This window comes from Oncorhynchus gorbuscha, linkage group LG11, assembly GCF_021184085.1.
Source record: "Oncorhynchus gorbuscha isolate QuinsamMale2020 ecotype Even-year linkage group LG11, OgorEven_v1.0, whole genome shotgun sequence".
NCBI classification, from domain to species: domain Eukaryota; kingdom Metazoa; phylum Chordata; class Actinopteri; order Salmoniformes; family Salmonidae; genus Oncorhynchus; species Oncorhynchus gorbuscha.
Window position 1 is genome coordinate 14,603,177 of NC_060183.1, and position 20,000 is coordinate 14,623,176.

Consider the following 20,000-nt stretch of genomic DNA (forward strand, 5'->3'; position numbering starts at 1 on the left):
TCTCTGAGTATTACTAAAGATTACTTGTGGTTTTAATTTAAAGTTTTCTTAATGTTGTTGGAACAAATTGAGAACATGACTTTGATAGAACAATGAGGAAATCTGTAGGAAACGCTATGCTGAAGTGCTGAAATTCAAATCAAATCAAATCATATTTGTGCAACGAATACAACAGGTGTAGTAGACCTTACAGTGAAATGCTTACTTACAGGCTCTAACCAATTATGCAAAAAAGGTATTAGGTGAACAATAGGTAAGTAAAGAAATAAAACAACAGTAAAAAGACAGGCTATATACAGCAGCTAGACTATAAAAGTAGCGAGGCTACATACAGACACTGGTTAGTCAGGCTGATTGAGGTAGTATGTACATGTAGATATGGTTCAAGTGACTATGCATATATGATGAACAGAGAGTAGCAGTAGTGTAAAAGAGGGGTTGGCGGGTGGTGGGTGGCGGGACACAAAGCAGATAGCCCGGTTAGCCAATGTCCGGGAGCACTGGTAGGTCGGGCCAATTGAGGTAGTATGTACATGAATGTATAGTTAAAGTGGCTATGCATATAAGATACACAGAGAGTAGCAGCAGCATAAAAGAGGCGCTGGAGGGGGGCACACAATGCAAATAGTCTGGGTAGCCATTTGATTACCTGTTCAGGAGTTTTATGGCTTGGGGGTAAAAACTGTTGAGAAGCCTTTTTGTCCTAGACTTGGCACTCCGGTACCGCTTGCCATGCGGTAGTATAGAGAACAGTTTATGACTGGGGTGGCTAGGGCCTTCCTCTGAAACCGCCTGGTGTAGAGTTCCTGGATGGCAGGCAGCATGGCCCCCTGTGATGTACTGGGCCGTATGCATTACCCTCTGTAGTGCTTTGCGGTCAGAGGCCGAGCAATTACCGTACCAGGCAGTGATGCAACCAGTCAGGATGCTCTCGATGTTGCAGCTGTAGAACATTTTGAGGATCTCAGGACCCATGCCAAATCATTTTAGTTTCCTGAGGGGGAATATGTTTTGTCGTGCCCTCTTCACGACTGCCTTGGTGTGTTTAGGCCATTCTAGTTTGTTGTTGATGTGGACACCAAGGAACTTGAAGCTCTCAACCTGCTCCACTACAGCTCCGTCGATGAGAATGGGGGCGTGCTCGGTCCTCCTTTTCCTGTAGTCCACAATCATCTCCTTAGTCTTGATTAAGTTGAGGGATAGGTTGCTATTCTGGCACCACCCGGCCAGGTCTCTGACCTCCTCCCTATAGGCTGTCTCATTGTTATCGGTGATCAGGCCTACCACTGTTGAGTCGTCTGCAAACTTAATGATGACGTTGGAGTCGTGCCTGGCCATGCAGTCATGGGTGAACAGGGGGTAAAGGAGGGGACTGAGCACGCACCCCTGTGGAGCTCCAGTGTTGAGGATCAGCGTGGCAGATGTGTTGCTACCTACCCTCGCCGCCTGGGGGCGGCCCGTCAGGAAGTCCAGGATCCAGTTGCAGAGGGAGGTGTTTAGTCCCAGGATCCTTAGCTTAGTGATGAGCTTTGAGGGTACTATGGTGTTGAATGCTGAGCTGTAGTCAATGAATAGCGTCCTCACGTAAGTGTTCATTTTGTCCAGGTGGGAAAGGGCAGTGTGGAGTGCAATAGAGATTGCATCATCTGTGGCTCCCACGGAAGAACATTCTTGGAACAATTTGAGAACATTATTCTAAATAGAACCATGATGAAACCAGTAGGAAACGTTATGCTGAATAACTGAAATTCCCACAGAAGTTGTTTTTTTAACGTTCTCTGAACTATTTGAGAACATTCCCAATGTCAAACCAGTTGAATAACATTCCTAAAACATTGCCCAAAATGTCAATTAAATGTAACCATTTTTGAACTTTTAGGAAATGTTCTGTTAAAATAATGAAATACCAAGAAAATACAGTTTTTTTGTTATGTTTTGGAATGTGTGGAGAATGTTCCAAAGACAAGTAACTATTCGACACCATTCCCAGAAAGTTGTTGGAAGGTTAATGCAAAATAACCTCAGGACAACCAAGCTGTAAGAAACACGTGGTTCTCAGAACAAAATGTGTTAACTGGGTAAATTATTATTGGTTGAAGAATTGTTCTGATTTTAGAAGCACTTGAACTGAATCATGTCGGACTGACGACTCCGAGCACGTGAATGCCTCATCGTACCACCGACATCCCAAACCCACTCCAGCCTGATGGACATGAAATGTGAATGATTTGTACCCGATGAGTGCTGAAGAATAAAGGGCAAAATCCATGCAGCTACTAACCAATAGCTAGAAAGCCATGTAAGTTGATACCATACCATGAATACATTAATTAATGTATTCTGTGATACATGCTACCGTACGTGGAGGACACATGACACACACTGACCAGGACTTTTACACCTGAAACAGCCCAGCAGAGCCCAGCCCAGCACAGAGCAGGCCTTGCATAAACGGCATAAACCCATTTTGAATCAAATCTAAAACCAGTAGATCGCTCAATTCATTCCTTAACAGTGAGCTTGTCTGGCTGACAATTAGACCTGCATCAGTCCATTATTATCACCCCCAGATAATAGATGCTATTAAGCAGAAGCTTTTATTCAAAGCGACACAGGAATGTGTGCATATATTTTATGTATGGCTGGTCCTGGGAAATAAACCCACTATGATGGTGTTACAAACATCCTGCTCTACCAACTGGTAGGAGGTGATGTCACAAATGTAGCCTTACCTCAGGAGAATTCTCAGAAATTAGAGAAGAAGAAAAGAATGTTCAAGGAGGAGAAGAAGAGTTGAAAGTATTCCAGAAAGTGTCCCAGTGCCTACCCTCCTGTACACCCAAGAGACAGTGTAGGAGCTGGGCTACGGGGAGACTGATATTGTCTCAGATGCTCCTGGGGTCTATGTATAGACCAGTATAGACGGGGGGTAGTGTGAAGAGGGAGGGAGCACAGAATAGTGGATAGAGAAAGATAATAACTTACCCCCCTTCCCCTTTGCTCCCCGAGGACTGTGTTTCCCACCATAGTGAAGTGTCCAGTTCACCTGTTTATACCTTTAGAATAAACAAGTATGTCCCCAAGTATGTCCCCATATCACTCAGATCTATGCTACACAACTGACCACATAGAGAGAGAGAGAGAGAGAGAGAGAGAGAGAGAGAGAGAGAGAGAGAGAGAGAGAGAGAGAGAGAGAGAGAGAGAGAGAGACAGAGAGAGAGAGAGAGCTAACCCTCAACCCTGTCCTCTAACCCCTGACCCATAAACCTAGCACCAACTCTAAACCTGACTCAGATTTATGAGAATGTATGGCATAACTGAAGACCTATGACTGCAGGGACTGGATAGTAGCCCCATGATGGTGATCAGGTAGTGTGTGTGTGTTGGTGGGGTGGGGGGGGGGGTAGTTCTTCTGATGTCTTTACTCTGATCACATTGTAAAAATGAGTGTTTAGAGTCCAGCACTTAGCACTCAACCAGATGACTGGAGATCAACAGGACTAAAAATAGGAGAGGCCCTCCTGGCAGTGTGTGTGTGTGTGTGTGTGTGTGTGTGTGTGTGTGTGTGTGTGTGTGTGTGTGTGTGTGTGTGTGTGTGTGTGTGTGTGTGTGTGTGTGTGTGTGTGTGTGTGTGTGTGTGTGTGTGTGTGTGTGTGTGTGTGTGTGTGTGCGTGCGTGCGTGCATGCGTGTGTGTGTGTGCGCGTGCGTGCGTGCGTGTGTGTGTGTGCGAAGGCCTAATGTCAGGGGAGAGAGCTGTTATCACCAGTAGGAGTGTAGCCAGTCTCGTGATAAAGATGAGCATGAGTGTTTTCTCCACAGACACAACATACTTGACATTGTTTGGGTGACCACTCACCTGAGTCATGTGACAACAGCCATTTTGCTTTGCAGCAGAAGAACCCTGACACACAGCCCTCACCTCACCCTGGGATCGGATGAGGCTAAAGATAGCGATCCAGCATGGGCTAGGTCGGGTTTCACAGCTCTGGGATGGTGACTGACAGAACATGGTCAAGGAATTTAGAACACCGTTTACAGGAACTGTCTTCAACATAGACATGATAATAAAACACCCACGAAGGCAGCTAGCAACCTTCCCTTAGTGAAAGGGTTTGTTTGATGATATATTCATCCCTTAGAGAAAAAACACGCTATTTCACATGTGGAAAATCACATGATTTCACATGAAATTTCACTTTTTTTTCACATGAACACGTGTTTTTGGAACACTTCACATGTGGCTTCGCATGATGTCACATGTTATCACATTAACGTCACATAAGATCACGTGTGAGCACATGAACACGTGTTTTTGGAACACTTCACATGTGTTCACATGTGAAACTCATGTGCTGTTTCTGTAAGCAATCCATCTATGATGAGACTGCGACTGAGCTCACTGTAATAACGAAGCAACATCATCACATTGTGGATGACGGTAGGAACTGTCCCAGATGATGATTATAATATAACTCCTACCTACCTCCTCTCTCTTACCCAGTCCTATTGGAGGTGGGCATGATGCTGGAGACATGGGCAGAGACATGGGCAGAGACAGACAGGACAGACAGACAGACAGACAGACAGACAGACAGACAGACAGACAGACAGACAGACAGACAGACAGACAGACAGACAGACAGACAGACAGACAGACAGACAGACAGACAGACAGACAGACAGACAGACAGACAGACAGACAGACAGACAGACAGACAGACAGACAGACAGACAGACAGACAGACAGACAGACAGACAGACAGACAGCTGGAGAGTTTCACATCTGTTTTTTATTTCTCTGAACTACAGAACACCAACTGAACAGCTCAGCTCTCACATCAATCAGACTAAACCTCCCTAAACCTCACAATAAAGAAGTGGAAAAGGCAAAGGAAAAACACACCAAACAAACACATCCTGATACAGAGTGTACTTCTGTGCAATGCACTGACATGTTTATATGAAGCAAGACAGAAAAACACAGGCTATTTCATAATATTCATAATAATAATATACTCACAATAATCATGACAAAAATAACATGACAAAGGAGAGGTTGGCACTGCGTGCTGGTAGCTTCATAGATGAGTACAGTATTGTTCTCCTATAGAGTCAGCTCTTTGGTTCAGATTCAGGCCTTCATGTGACCAACTGGATGTTGAACCCCGGTCTCCTGCACTCCCCGAGACTGTATTAGGCCTCTTAGCTAAAGTCACAATGGAAGCACACAGCAGGCATGTAAGTCCATTCTTTTACAATCCATCTCTCCTCTCATCCATCTCTCCTCTCATCCATCTCTCCTCTGATCCATCTCTCCTCTGATCCATCTCTCCTCTGATCCATCTCTCCTCTGATCCATCTCTCCTCTGATCCATCTCTCCTCTGATCCATCTCTCCTCTGATCCATCTCTCCTCTGATCCATCTCTCCTCTGATCCATCTCTCCTCTGATCCATCTCTCCTCTCTCCTCTGATCCATCTCTCCTCTGATCCATCTCTCCTCTGATCCATCTCTCCTCTGATCCATCTCTCCTCTGATCCATCTCTCCTCTGATCCATCTCTCCTCTGATCCATCTCCTCCCATCTGATCCATCTCTCCTCTGATCCATCTCTCCTCTGATCCATCTCTCCTCTGATCCATCTCTCCTCTGATCCATCTCTCCTCTGATCCATCTCTCCTCTGATCCATCTCTCCTCTGATCCATCTCTCCTCTGATCCATCTCTCCTCTGATCCATCTCTCCTCTGATCCATCTCTCTGATCCATCTGATCCATCTCTCCTCTGATCCATCTCTCCTCTGATCCATCTCTCCTCTGATCCATCTCTCCTCTGATCCATCCTCCTCTGATCCATCTCTCCTCTGATCCTCTCCTCTCCTCTGATCCATCTCTCTCCATCTCTCCTCTCCATCTCTCCTCTCCTCTCCTCTGATCCATCTCCTCTCCTCTCCATCTCTCCTCTCTCCTCTCCTCTCCTCTCCTCTCCTCTCCCTCTCCTCCATCTCTCCTCTCCTCTCCTCTGATCCATCCATCTCTCCTCTCCTCTCCTCTCCTCACCTCTCCTCTCTGATCCATCTCTCTGATCCATCTCTCCTCTGATCCATCTCTCCTCTGATCCATCTCTCCTCTGATCCATCTCTCCTCTCATCCATCTCCTCTCCTCTCCTCTCCTCTCCTCTCCTCTCCTCTCCTCTCCTCTCCTCTCCTCTCCTCTCCTCTCCTCTCCTCTCCTCTCCTCTCCTCTCCTCTCCTCTCCTCTCCTCTCTCCTCTCCTCTCCTCTCCTCTGCTCGATCTCTCTTTAGCACATCCTCACCTTTATCTGTTTATCCTTCTTTATTTTCAACCATTATTCTGTCGTTCCCAACACATTCAATTTTGTTTTATTAAACTACATATCAAGTCCCATTTTCTCTCCCTATCCATGTTTCTCGCTCTCTTTGTCTGACATTTTAGATCGCGTCATAAAATACTTATTTGACATTCATATTCATATGTTCATACATATCAACTATATTCTATATCAACTATACATCAAATAATATTTTTTATCAGGCGAAGCAGAAGAGGTCAAATTATCAGAAGAAGGAATGGTGATGACAAGGCTGGTGTGAACCAAGAGCTACAATGATGTCCAAACAGGAAGTCAATGAAATAAAGAATGTGATCAAGAAAACCCCAGACCAAAGACACTTCAAAGTATTCAAACAGTTGAGTAGTGGATAGACTTCTGATTTTCATTCTTAGGTCAATTATGCAATGCACAATACTAACATCTCTTTTGGACTGACGAAGACCAATACTTTGTCAGTCCAAAACGTGAGATCATAGTTGTCCTATGGTTATTTTGCATACAACATTCCCACAACATTCTGGGAATGGTGTAGGATAGGTGCTTGGCTTTGGAACATTCCGAGCAGATTTAAGGAACTTGACGAAATAACGTTATTTTCTTGGTATTTCGTTACTTTAAATAAATGTTTTCTAAAAGTTGAACCATGGTTACATTTAATGACACTTTTGGTAATGTTCTAGGAACGATCTCCAACTGGGAACGTTTTCAAATAGTTCAGAGAATGTTTAGTAACAACGTTCTTCTGCAAGAATTTCAATATTTCAGAATAATGTTTCCTACAGGTTTCCTCATGGTTCTATTTAAAGTTAAGAAACAATATTCTTCTGCGGGATTTTTAGTATTTCAGCATAACGTCGTCTGAAGGTTTGCTCATGGTTCTATTTAAAGTCATGTTCTCAGAACATTAAGAAAACGTTTGCTAAAAACCACAAGAAAACATTAATAACGTTTTAAAACAAATGCATTCGGCGACAACTCTCTCTCTCCTCAGGTGTGTTAGCCGTGTGCCCGGTAATTGGCTACACTTGAATGAATGTTTGCTTCCTTTGAAATGTGTCTGTTTGTGTAGACTACAATGAACATTAGTTTTTTTTAAACAAGTTCAAAAAAAACATGCTAGCTGCATCCTGGTGGCGCAGTAGACTCATTTCATAGATAGAGAACAGAAGATCGTAGGTTTGAATCTCACTGACACCGTGCCACAATAAGAAAAATGCATGTGTTTGCGTGATTAATTCCTTAGCAAATACATTTCCATTAGTTTTATCTGTGCTTGGAGTTCTTAACGAACTATTCTCGCAGTGTTATTGGTCTTATTGAAACATTCAGTGAAAATGTTAAGGAAGTTATTCCATCATTTCGAAATAACCTTTACATTTTGTTTAAAACATTCACAACGTTTAGATAATGTTCTCAAAACTTTATTTAATTACCTTCAAATAACCCATCATTTCTGTTCTAAGAACGATAATAAAACCTCCTAGGAAAACTTTCAGGGGAACCAGAATGAAATGTTCTCAAAACCTCCCTGCAAACTAAAAGCGTACCTTCCCAGAACAGGCAAAATGTTTACTTCCGTTATCAGAATGTTTAAAAAACGTTCAGTTTTACCGGTCTGGGTAACTTATGGCTTCGTTCCCAGAACCAATGGTAAACCAAAAACATACGTTCCCACGACTTCCAAGGAACCAAATTTGCAAGCTGGGATTTCTCCAGAGCCAGTCTATAGTGTGTTGTCTTAGGTCATGGTGGATCCGGGACGCCAGACGCTAGGTTGCAGACCCAGGTTAGAGGTGCTGAATTTGGGGCGAGGCACTCTGGAGGGCTGCGTGGAGGCGGGGCGAGGTGGGGTGTTGGCCAAAGGGCTCAGATCAGGGGCACTCTTAAACTGACTGTTACCTTGTTGGGGGGGCGTGGGCCTGTGAGGGGTAGGGGTTAGGGTTAGGGACATGGACGGAGGAGAAGCTTGGGAGCTGCGGGAGGGGGCCTGTGGGGGCTGGAGTAGGAGGGACCCACTGGGGCTGAGGTTGGTAGGGGGGGGTAGAGAGTGATTGGTAGCAGGAAGTGGCTGTTGGGGGAAGAGAAATGACATCAGACCTCCACATCGGTTCTCCTAGTGTGGTCGCTGACCGTGGGATGATGACAGTAGGGGAGGGGCCTGTGGGAGGTGGTGTGGAGAAACGTTTGACCTCATACACACGTGGCATCTTGTTTTGGCCCTGGGGAGTCCCGCCCCCGTAGCTGAAGAGGGAGGAGTTTAGCTGATAGGGCTGGTGACTCATGAAGTCCAGAGCCTGGATGCCTTGAGCCTTCTGACCCCCAGGGGCGGCTTTGTGCCCCCGCTGAACCCCCACCCTGTCCTACTACTCCCGCCCTCTGGCGCTGGGCCTGGGGAGGGCAGGAGGGGGAGAGGAGGGGGTTGTAGCTGATGGGAGGGGGGGCTCTGCAGCTGGAGGAGTATTTGAATTGAGAGGGGAGGGAGGGTGTGGGAGAGGGCTGGCGGGGGTGGCCGGGACTGGGTTGGGGTGAGGAGGGGGTCTCCACCACATAGCGATCCATCCTGCTCTGCCTACGGGCGAACAGCTGACCCCCCTTCCCTGCTAGCTGGGGTACCTGTGGAGGAGGCTGGGGTTTAGGGGCCACAGGAGGGGGCTTGGAGCCTCTCTGTGCCTGCATGAAGTTACAGGCCTCAGCCCCCAGCTTCAACCAGTCCTCTTCAGGGCCTGACTCACCTCCAGCCTCCCCACTAACTCCTCCATTAGGCCCCATGGGGCCTGGGCCTATCCTGGTCGGTGCATCCGGGTTTTGGAGCAGCTCCAGCAGGGCCGGGTTGGGAGACACGTCCTTCTTGTTCTCCACAGAAGGACGGAACATAGGCTTCTTGTTGCTGCGACGACGCGCCTCCGCGAGAATGCCTGTTCTGGAGGCGGGGACGGCAATACGCTGCTCACGGGATGACAATGAATCAGAGGCAGGGGTCTGGGCAGTGGAGGGGGTCACCATGGCAGGGTTTGTCATAGAGACATAGGAGTTGAAGGTCAAGGGAGGAGGGGGTTGGGTCTGAGCAATGGAGGGAATGTAAGGTGTGGCAGAGGATGGAGAGAAGGGTTGATTAGAAGAAGAAGGAGGAGAGAAGGGCTGGGCAGCCATGGCAGAGGATGGATAGACTGGGGCATGAGGAGGAGGAGGGGAGAAAGGTTGACTAGGAGTAGAGAAGTGTTGAATGGGGGCAGGAGGAGGAGAGAATGGTTGAGGAGCAGTCAAGGAGCAGAAGTGTTGGGTGGGTTGAGGAGGATAATGAGAAGGAGAACAGCAGTCAGAAGAAGACGAGAAGGTGTCAGTATGGACTGAGGGAGAAGAGAAAGGCTGAGAGGGAGTGCAGGAATGAGAGGATGGAGGAGAGAGAACAAGAGGAGGAGAGAGGGATGGATTCAGTAGGTCTAGGGGGGATGTAGAGGGAGGTACTGGAGACCGCTCTCCTGGCCTCGGGCGCCCCTGAAGGGCGAGGGGGGGCGATGGTTACCATGGATACCGCAGCAGTGGGTTTGGAAACCATTGTTAAGCCAGGAGTGGGCTGGACGGGTCGGAAGATGACAGGGCTGGCAGGGGGGCGAGATGGGGCGAGGCCTGAGGTGAAGGGGCGTGCCGTGCGGTTATGGATTCCCCCAGGCGGGTTAGGGTTAGTGTTTAGGTCAGGCTGGGGGGGGATAGGGGTGTGAGAGGGGGAAGTCAGAACCACACTGGCCTGACTCATCCCTGCTGAGCCCCCATTGGACAAACTTGCAGTCAGGGAGGTGTTAGGGGCAGAGTTGTAGGTGACAGGAGTGGCCAATTTCCTTTGCTGCTCATACTGCTTTGTCTCTTTCCCCTGATAGGCTATGTAGTCCAGCCCGGGGCTCTGATAGGCTGGGGCATTCATCTCAGACCCCTGATTGAATGACATGTTCATCTCTGGGCTCTGATAGGCCAAGGAATCCAACCCTGAGCTCTGATTAGTTGGTGTTTGGGGCCTTGAGTTATAGGTGGAGGGGCAGGCAGAACTCCTCCTATCCAGCATGTCCAGGTATTCGCTGTCCCAGGTGGGGTCAAAGGTTCCAGCAAAGCCCTCTTCATCCACCTCTGAACCAGAGGGGAAGGAACTCCCCTCCTCCTCCTCTCCCTCCGTCTCTCCCCCAGTCTCAGCACCCACCTCCCCCTCCGCGCGGCCAAAACAGGTGAGGGTGAACTTCTTGGCACGCTGGCGTCTCTTCTTGAACATGAGAACTCCTTTGGAGTTGGAGTTTGGAGCGTCGGTGAGCAGGGAGGCGATGGAACGACATTTAGTACGAGCCTCTTTCACCTGCCTGTCTACCACACTCTCTCCTCTCTGCAGCTCTGGTAGACAGGGGGAGGGACGGGAGGAAGGGGGAGAAGTGGGGGAGAGAGAACGAGAGAACAGAGGATTACATAAGTAACTGTAATGAATAAGAAAATTCTGGTTAGAAATATAAAAGCCTGTTTGGGAGTGATTGACAGCATCTGGAATGTCACTCAAATCCATGATGACACCATGATGGGTGACACCATCAGCCAGTGAGGGGTGGGCAGGGCTCAACCCTGACAGACAGGAGAGTGTGCTGGGGGCTCAAAGCTCTGATTTCCCCATACTCTCCAGTTGAGCAGCACCCAGATAGTCTGTCTGTCTGTCTGTCTGTCTGTCTGTCTGTCTGTCTGTCTGTCTGTCTGTCTGTCTGTCTGTCTGTCTGTCTGTCTGTCTGTCTGTCTGTCTGTCTGTCTGTCTGTCTGTCTGTCTGTCTGTCTGTCTGTCTGTCTGTCTGTCTGTCTGTCTGTCTGTCTGTCTGTCTGTCTGTCTGTCTGTCTGTCTCCATATCAGTGTATGTATTTGGTGTATGAGATGAAGATATTTCAGCCGTTTTATAAATGAACTCAGCCCTCAGAAATAGCCTCACACAAATACTGTTAGTATGACTAACAGCCACACACACACACACACACACACACACACACACACACACACACACACACACACACACACACACACACACACACACACACACACACACACACACACACACACACACACACACACACACACACACACACACACACACACACACACACACACACACACACACACACACACACACACACACCAGTGAAGGGATCAGGGGATTAGGTGAGGTGTCTATGAGGCTGGTGCATCTACTCAAACAGTGACAGGAATCACAGTCTAACTGAAACCTCACAGCTCATAACGCATCTACTGTATCTGAAGAGAGGAATCAGTCCAGGTTTCTCTTATCCAACCACAGATTAGGCGACATCAGTAACAGAAAAAATATACAGTGCAGGAGAGACACACAGCAGCCTTGACTGGCAGAAACACAAAGACAGAGTCGACCAGCAGCAACCAACAATTTTACCCACCATCAATATTACCCACCATCAATATTACCCACCATCAATATTACCCACCATCAATATTACCCACCATCAATATTACCCACCATCAATATTACCCACCATCAATATTACCCACCATCAATATTACCCACCATCAATATTACCCACCATCAATATTACCCACCATCAATATTACCCACCATCAATATTACCCACCATCAATATTACCCACCATCAATATTACCCACCATCACCAAACAGATTTCATTTCTCACTAAAAACACCCAGAACCATCAGCAGAAAACACCTCCTGTCCAGTAACAGTATCTTACCACACCTTCAGCACCTCCAGTGTGTGTGTGTGTGTGTGTGTGTGTGTGTGTGTGTGTGTGTGTGTGTGTGTGTGTGTGTGTGTGTGTGTGTGTGTGTGTGTGTGTGTGTGTGTGTGTGTGTGTGTGTGTGTGTGTGTGTGACTTACCAGCGTAGATGGTGTGAATAACAGAGTGTTCATCAGGGTCCGAACCCGTTGAAGATGTGAAGTTCCTCATGTCTCCAAGTGTGTGTGTTCTCTAACCCTCACACACACATTATCAGGTAGGTGGAAAGTGACCAGTTGTATTCTAGGTAGGATAACAACTCTCTCTCCTATCTCTCTCTCCTCTCCTCTCTCTCCTTCCTTCCCATCCCCCCACTCTCCTCTTTTGTGTCACTCTCTCATTCTCTCTCTCTTCTTCTATCCCAAACCAACACATGATGTCATCCCCTATTCCTGTCTGTCTGACAGATGTCTGGGCACACACACACACACACACACACACACACACACACACACACACACACACACACACACACACACACACACACACACACACACACACACACACACACACACACACACACACACACACACACACACACACACACACTGTCCATGGGGTTCTCCCCCGTCCTTCACCCACTCAGATCTGCAAAATATTTCCATACAACAACCTTGTAAATGCTCCAGAGCTGTGTGTGTGTGTGTGTGTGTGTGTGTGTGTGTGTGTGTGTGTGTGTGTGTGCGTGCGTGCGTGCGTGCGTGCGTGCGTGTGTGCGTGCGTGCCAGCGTATGTATGTGTGTGTGTACATATGTGTGTGTGTGTGCGTGTGTGCATGTGTGCGTGCGTGCCTGCGTATGTATGTGTGCGTGCGTGCGTGCGTGCGTGCGTGTGTGTGTGTGTGCTTGCGTGTGTGCATGTGTGCGTGCGTGCCTGCGTATGTATGTGTGTGTGTACATGTGTGTGTGTGTGATGTGAGTAAGGCCAGTTCTCACTGTCACTATTGTCTCTCTGTCCAAGATGTGACCTTGCCTGAAACCTGAAGACTTGCATTAGCTCCTGAAGCTTATGCCAAGGCATTAGCTCAGCAGGATAACACCGTGCCAGGGAGCACCATCAGCTGCTATAGTTCAGAATGAGGTAGACAGCTGTGAGGAAAGTTACATCATTCATGAGTTAATAGGTTCATGTAGTCATCTAAGCAGGTCAGATACCTATGTCTAGCTGCATGGGAAGAATGCCATTTTTGACATGGAGTTGAAACCTGATTTTCAAATAAATAGGGTATAATTGATCAGGTTTGCTGCCCCCTCCCCTCCCCTTCCACCCCCCCCCATCCCCTCTCCTCCCATCAGCCATCAGCCATCAGCCATCAGCCATGGCATATTCAGCTGTGGGGATCACTAAATGTGAGGTCAGTTGTGTCCCTGTGTCCGTCAAGGCCAGAGGGGAATGCTAGCTAGCTGTCCCACCATAAATCTTCTGGATGAGACCAGGGCTTAGAATACTGACAGGAGAGACAGAAATAGGAGAGGGACGCTTTGATTCATGAGATAGACAGCAACAGGAAATATCCCCCTCTCTCAAATCAAATCAAATCAAACTGTATTTGCCACATGCGCCGAATACAACAAGTGTAGACGTTACCATGAAATGCTGAATACAACAAGTGTAGACTTTACCATGAAATGCTGAATACAACAAGTGTAGACTTTACCATGAAATGCTGAATACAACAAGTGTAGACTTTACCATGAAATGCTGAATACAACAAGTGTAGACTTTACCATGAAATGCTGAATACAACAAGTGTAGACGTTACCATGAAATGCTGAATACAACAAGTGTAGACTTTACCATGAAATGCTGAATACAACAAGTGTAGACTTTACCATGAAATGCTGAATACAACAAGTGTAGACTTTACCGTGAAATGCTGAATACAACAAGGTGTAGACTTTACCATGAAATGCTGAATACAACAAGGTGTAGACTTTACCATGAAATGCTGAATACAACAAGTGTAGACTTTACCATGAAATGCTGAATACAACAAGGTGTAGACTTTACCATGAAATGCTGAATACAACAAGTGTAGACTTTACCATGAAATGCTGAATACAACAAGTGTAGACTTTACCGTGAAATGCTGAATACAACAAGTGTAGACTTTACCGTGAAATGCTGAATACAACAAGTGTAGGCTTTACCATGAAATGCTGAATAAAACAAGTGTAGACTTTACCATGAAATGCTGAATACAACAAGTGTAGACGTTACCATGAAATGCTGAATACAACAAGTGTAGACTTTACCATGAAATGCTGAATACAACAAGTGTAGACGTTACCATGAAATGCTTTAATTACAAGCCCTTAACCAGACACATTTACTCCCATACACTCACAGACACTAACATACACTCACAGACACTCACAGACATTCCCACAGGCGTTGCAGAGCAGCTTAATAGTTCACATGTAGGCTGTAGTGTGTATAGTGTGCAGGGTATCTGGTATAGTGTACTCACTGGCTTGCCGGGCCTTTTCCTTGTACGTAGCAGACAGTTCATCACTGAGTGGGGTCAGCTGGGCACCCACCATGGGAACCATCTGAGAGCTGGTGACCAGCATCATGGCTCCTCTAGCCCGCTCTGGAGACACCAGGGGTGAGCAGGCCAGAACCACACCCCCCCCTGCCTCCTGGAACCCACTGTCTCCCTCTACCTCTCCTCCCACCACCGGCTCCCCCTGCGCATGGTGTAGGACGGGCCGGGCTGGGTGGGTCCACTCTGGCCGGGCCTGCGGGGGTTGGTAGACCACCTCCCTGCGTGGTACTCCAGGTTGAAACCCCCCTGTTCCTGATCCCGTTGGTTGCTGCCACTGTTGGATCCCCCCATTTCCCAGTGTGGGTAGTTGCTCCCAGGTCCCCTGCAGGGAAACCCCCCCATCTGGAGCGCTCTCATACCTTAAGAGAGAGAGAGACAGAGGGATTGGGCGGGTCATGGTGATGTCATCGTACAAAGCAACAAGGTTGGGGATGATTCTGTTTTGTTCTTGTCTCATACCCGCTTATCTCCGAAGTCTCCTCCTCCTCCTGCTGGCGACCGGGAGAGCGCGCGTCCGGAGGAGTGTGTCGCTGGCGGCGGTGTGGGTGTGTGTCCGCATCGCTGTCCGTCTCTCCATAATAGGCCTCACTGTCAGGGGGGGAGGTGAGGGTGAAGCAGGCAGGCCCGTCAGTGTGTGTGGCTGTGTGTATCCGACCGGGCAGGACCACAGAGTGGAACCCAGACCTGGAGGCAGAAAGAGAACGAGATAGCCAGGCTGTGTGTGTGTCTGCGTTGCTTATTCTACGGTCTACTTGTATAGGTCTAGTGTATGTGTACAGTGTATCCCCTATATGCATTTAGCAGTGGCGCACCGCCGGGTCTAAATCGTGGCCGCCACTGAAAAACCCTCCTCCGCCACTACTGAGATGGAAAAAGAAAATAAACGTTTTGGATGGGGGGAGGTGGGGGGGGGGTGTAATTTGCTGGATGGTAAAACGTTTTCAGTGTAAACTAAAAAGACTTAAACCAGATGTAAAGTATGTAGAAATTATAATGGAGAAACTAACAATCACTAAAAAACTAGACAGTCGGGGAGAATCAAACATTGTAACAATGCTTTGGGCCTCCGTTGATTTTGTTTTATTGTTTGATTTACTCAGAAGACATAAGAACAAGGCATAAGACATGGCAAAATGTGTAGGATTGCACTGGTGTGTATGTCCGTATGATCTGACCTCTTGACCCTGAGGTTGAGTCTATGTCTGTATGCTCTGACCTCTTGTCCCTGAGGTTGTGTGTATGCCTGTATGCTCTGACCTTTTGACCCTGAGGTTGAGAGTGTGTCGATGGGAGTCGATGAGCATCATCGCCTGAGCGTGGTTGAGCTCTGCACAGACATGGTCGCCAATGGCAACCAACTCATCCTCCTCCCTCAGGTCGGCCCGGCAAGCCTTACTGCGCCGTCGCACCTGCAACACACACACAGCCTCAATGCAGCAGCATGGAATCCCAGAGTGGGGAGCAGTGTCATAGAGCCACTAGGGGGAGACAAAAGCTGAACACTTCTGAGGTTGAAATGTTTTACATTTTAGTCATTTAACAGACACTTAGCCAGAGCAACTTACAGTTGGTGCATTCATCTTAAGATAGCGAGGTGGGACAACACCATATCACAGTCGTAGGAAGTACATTTTCCCTCAATAAAGGAGCTATCAGCAAAGGCAGTGCCAGTAGGGAAAGACCTGCACAAGTTTCTATTTATGTTATGAGGACATCATCTGTCCGGGGCTTTGGAGGGGAGGGGGGAGTCTGAAGGGCCATACAAACTAGGCAATGATGTCATGAAGTTGGGTGGAGGGGTGTAAGCAAAGCCCTATACATACATGGATCTGTCAGAAAGCATGAGAGATAGGTGGGATAGAGAGAGAGAGAGAGAGAGAGAGAGAGAGAGAGAGAGAGAGAGAGAGAGAGAGAGAGAGAGAGAGAGAGAGAGAGAGAGAGAGAGAGAGAGAGAGAGAGAGAGAGAGAGAGAGAGAGAGAGAGAGAGAGAGAGAGAGAGAGAGAGAGAGAGAGATAGGTGGGATATATATAGAGAGAGAGAGAGAGAGAGAGAGAGAGAGAGAGAGAGAGAGAGAGAGAGAGAGAGAGAGAGAGAGAGAGAGAGAGAGAGAGAGAGAGAGAGAGAGAGAGAGAGAGAGAGAGAGAGAGAGAGAGAGAGAGAGAGAGAGAGAGAGAGAGAGAGAGAGAGAGAGAGAGAGAGAGAGATAGGTGGGATATATAAAGAGAGAGAGAGAGAGAGAGAGAGAGAGAGAGAGAGAGAGAGAGAGAGAGAGAGAGAGAGAGAGAGAGAGAGAGAGCGAGAGAGAGCGAGAGAGAGCGAGAGAGAGCGAGAGAGAGCGAGAGAGAGAGAGATAAATAGGCAGGATGGAGAGAGAGGACGCAGAGATATACAGGTGGAGAGAGAAAGAGAGAGCGTGAGAGAAAGAAAGAAAGAAAGAACAGATGACACATAGCAGAATCATTTCTGACAGCTGCCTCCCCCCATACACACAGTGGGCAGAGAGCATGCCTCACATTCACCATGTGTTGCCCATACACCCCGAAATAACCCCAGCTGGAGAACCAGCCACATTCCTAGAAAAACCCACAGCCAGAGCAGCTAACCAGGGATATCGTCTTTTACACACTAAATATGTTGAGTAATATGTACCTGTTAGGCCAAATTAGCCTGGTTAGCATTAGCATGTACATTACCCGCCGCTTTTCCCCTCTACCGGTCGGCACCAGAGACTGTGTGTGTGATTATGTGGAGGGCAGACATGCCTCAGAGAAGCCCAGCTGGGAGTAGAGAGGTCCGCAGGATGAGAATAGCTCATTTAAGAGGAGCTGGAGCAGGCCATGGAAAAATGGCCTCTCTCTCTCTCACACACAGACACACACACACACACACACACACACACACACACACACACACACACACACACACACACACACACACACACACACACACACACACACACACACACACACACACACACACACACACACACACACACACACACACACACACACACACACACACACGGTCTTCTACAACTAACCTTGTGGGGACACACAATTCAGTCCCATTCAAAATGCTATTTTTCCTAACCCCTAACCCTAAACCTTACCCTAACCTATGCCCTTACCCAAGTCCTAACCCTAACATTAAGAATAGAAGAGAATATAATAAAATAGACTAGAATAGAATAGAATAGAAGAGAATAGAAGATACTAGAATAGAATAGAAGAGAACACAAAAGGATAGAATCTAATAAAACAGACTACAATAGAAGAGAATAGAAGAGCATAGAAGAGAAGAGAATAGAAGAGAATAGGATAGAGTAGAAGAGAAGAGGATAGAGTAGAAGAGAAGAGAATAGAAGAGAATAGAACAGAAGAGAAGAGGATAGAGTAGAAGAGAAGAGAATAGAAGCGGATAGAGTAGAAGAGAAGAGAATAGAAGAGAAGATGATAGAAGAGAAGAGAATAGGCTAGAGTAGAAGAGAAGAGAAGAGGATAGAGTAGAAGAGAATAGAAGAGAAGGGAAGGGAATCGAAGAGGATAGAGTAGAAGAGAAAATAATAGAATATAATATAAGAGAAGAAAATAGAAGAGAAGAGAATAGAAGAGGATAGAGTAGAAGAGAAGAGAATAGAATAGAATATAATATAAGAGAAGAAAATAGAAGAGAAGAGAATAGAAGAGGATAGAGTAGAAGAGAAGAGAATAGAAGAGGATAGAGTAGAAGAGAAGAGAATAGAATATAATATAATATAAGAGAAGAAAATAGAAGAGAAGAGAATAGAAGAGGATAGAGTAGAAGAGAAGAGAATAGAATATAATATAATATAAGAGAAGACAATAGAAGAGAATAGAATAGAAGAGGATAGAACAGAAGAGAAGAGAAGGGGATAGAGTAGAAGAGAATAGAAGAGAAGGGGATAGAGTAGAAGAGAATAGAAGAGAATATAAGAGAAGAGAATATAAGAGAAGAGAAGGGGATAGAGTAGAAGAGAATAGAAGAGAAGGGGATAGAGTAGAAGAGAATAGAAGAGAAGCGGATAGAGTAGAAGAGAATAGAAGAGAAGGGAAGGGAATCGAAGAGGAGAGAGTAGAGGAGAGAGATAATATAATAGAAGAGAAGAAAATAGAAGAGAATATAAGAGAAGAGAATATAAGAGAAGAGAAGAGAATAGGATAGAGTAGAAGAGAATATAATAGAAGAGGATAGAGTAGAAGAGAATAGAAGAGAAGGGAAGGGAATCGAAGAGGATAGAGTAGAAGAGAAAGTAATAGAGTAGAATATAATAGAAGAGAAGAAAATAGAAGAGAAGAGAATAGAAGAGAAGTGAAGAGAGTAGAATAGAATATAAGAGAATATAAAAGAAGAGAATGGAATATAGGAGACTAGAATATAAGAGAATATAATAAAAGAGAATAGAAGAGGATAGAGTAGAAGATAATAGAATAGAAGAGAATATAATAGAAGAGAATATAATAGAAGAGAAGAGAATAGAAGAGAAGAGAATAGAAGAGAATATAATAAAAGAGAAGAGAAGAGGATAGAGTAGAAGATAATAGAATAGAAGAGAATATAATAGAAGAGAATAGAATATAATAGAAGAGAATAGAAGAGAAGAGAATATAATATAATAGAAGATAATATAATAGAAGAGAATAGAAGAGAAGAGAATATAATAAAAGAGAAGAGAAGAGGATAGAGTAGAAGATAATAGAATAGAAGAGAATATAATAGAAGAGAATAGAAGAGAAGAGAATAGGATAGAAGAGAAGAGGATAGGATAGAAGAGAAGAGGATAGGATAGAGTAGAAGATAATAGAACAGAAGAGAAGAGAATCAAAGAGGATAGAAGAGAAGAGAATAGAGTAGAAGAGAATAGAAGAGAATAGAATGGAAGAGAAGAGAATAGATTAGAATAGAAGAGAAGAGAAGAGAATAGAATGGAAGAGAAGAGAATAGATTAGAATAGAAGAGACTATAATAGAATAGAAGAGAATAGAAGAGAATAGAAGAAAATATAACATAGTAGGAGAAAATAGAAGAGAATAGAATAGAAGAGAATAGAAGAAAATCTAATATGGTAGGAGAAAATAGAAGAGAAGAGAATAGAAGAGAATATAATAGAAGAGAATATAAGAAAATCTAATATAGTAGGAGAAAATAGAAGATAATAGAATAGAAGGGAATAGAATAGAATAGAAGAAAATATAACATAGTAGGATAAAATAGAAGAGAATAGAAGAGAATAGAATAAAATAAATATAATATAATAGAAGAGAATAGAAGAGAATAGAATAAAATAAAATATAATATA

General features: G+C 45.8%; 1 protein-coding gene and 1 pseudogene across 3 annotated transcripts in view; both read right to left on the reverse strand.

Moving 5' to 3' along the window:
• The window catches only part of LOC124048137 (myozenin-1-like), an 11,575-nt gene extending 8,462 nt beyond the window's left edge, over positions 1–3,113 (reverse strand). The window contains exon 1 of one of the 3 annotated variants that reach the window (XM_046368605.1): positions 2,986–3,113. In XM_046368605.1, the coding sequence (XP_046224561.1) occupies positions 2,986–3,027 (42 nt within the window). In that variant the 5' untranslated portion in view covers positions 3,028–3,113. Of the gene's footprint in view, positions 1–2,732; positions 2,891–2,985 lie in introns of those variants that run through there. The other 2 variants (XM_046368604.1, XM_046368606.1) reach the window with 2 other exon arrangements.
• A 3,110-nt stretch (positions 3,114–6,223) lies between these two features.
• LOC124048138 overlaps positions 6,224–20,000 on the reverse strand; it is a 15,302-nt pseudogene continuing 1,525 nt past the window's right edge.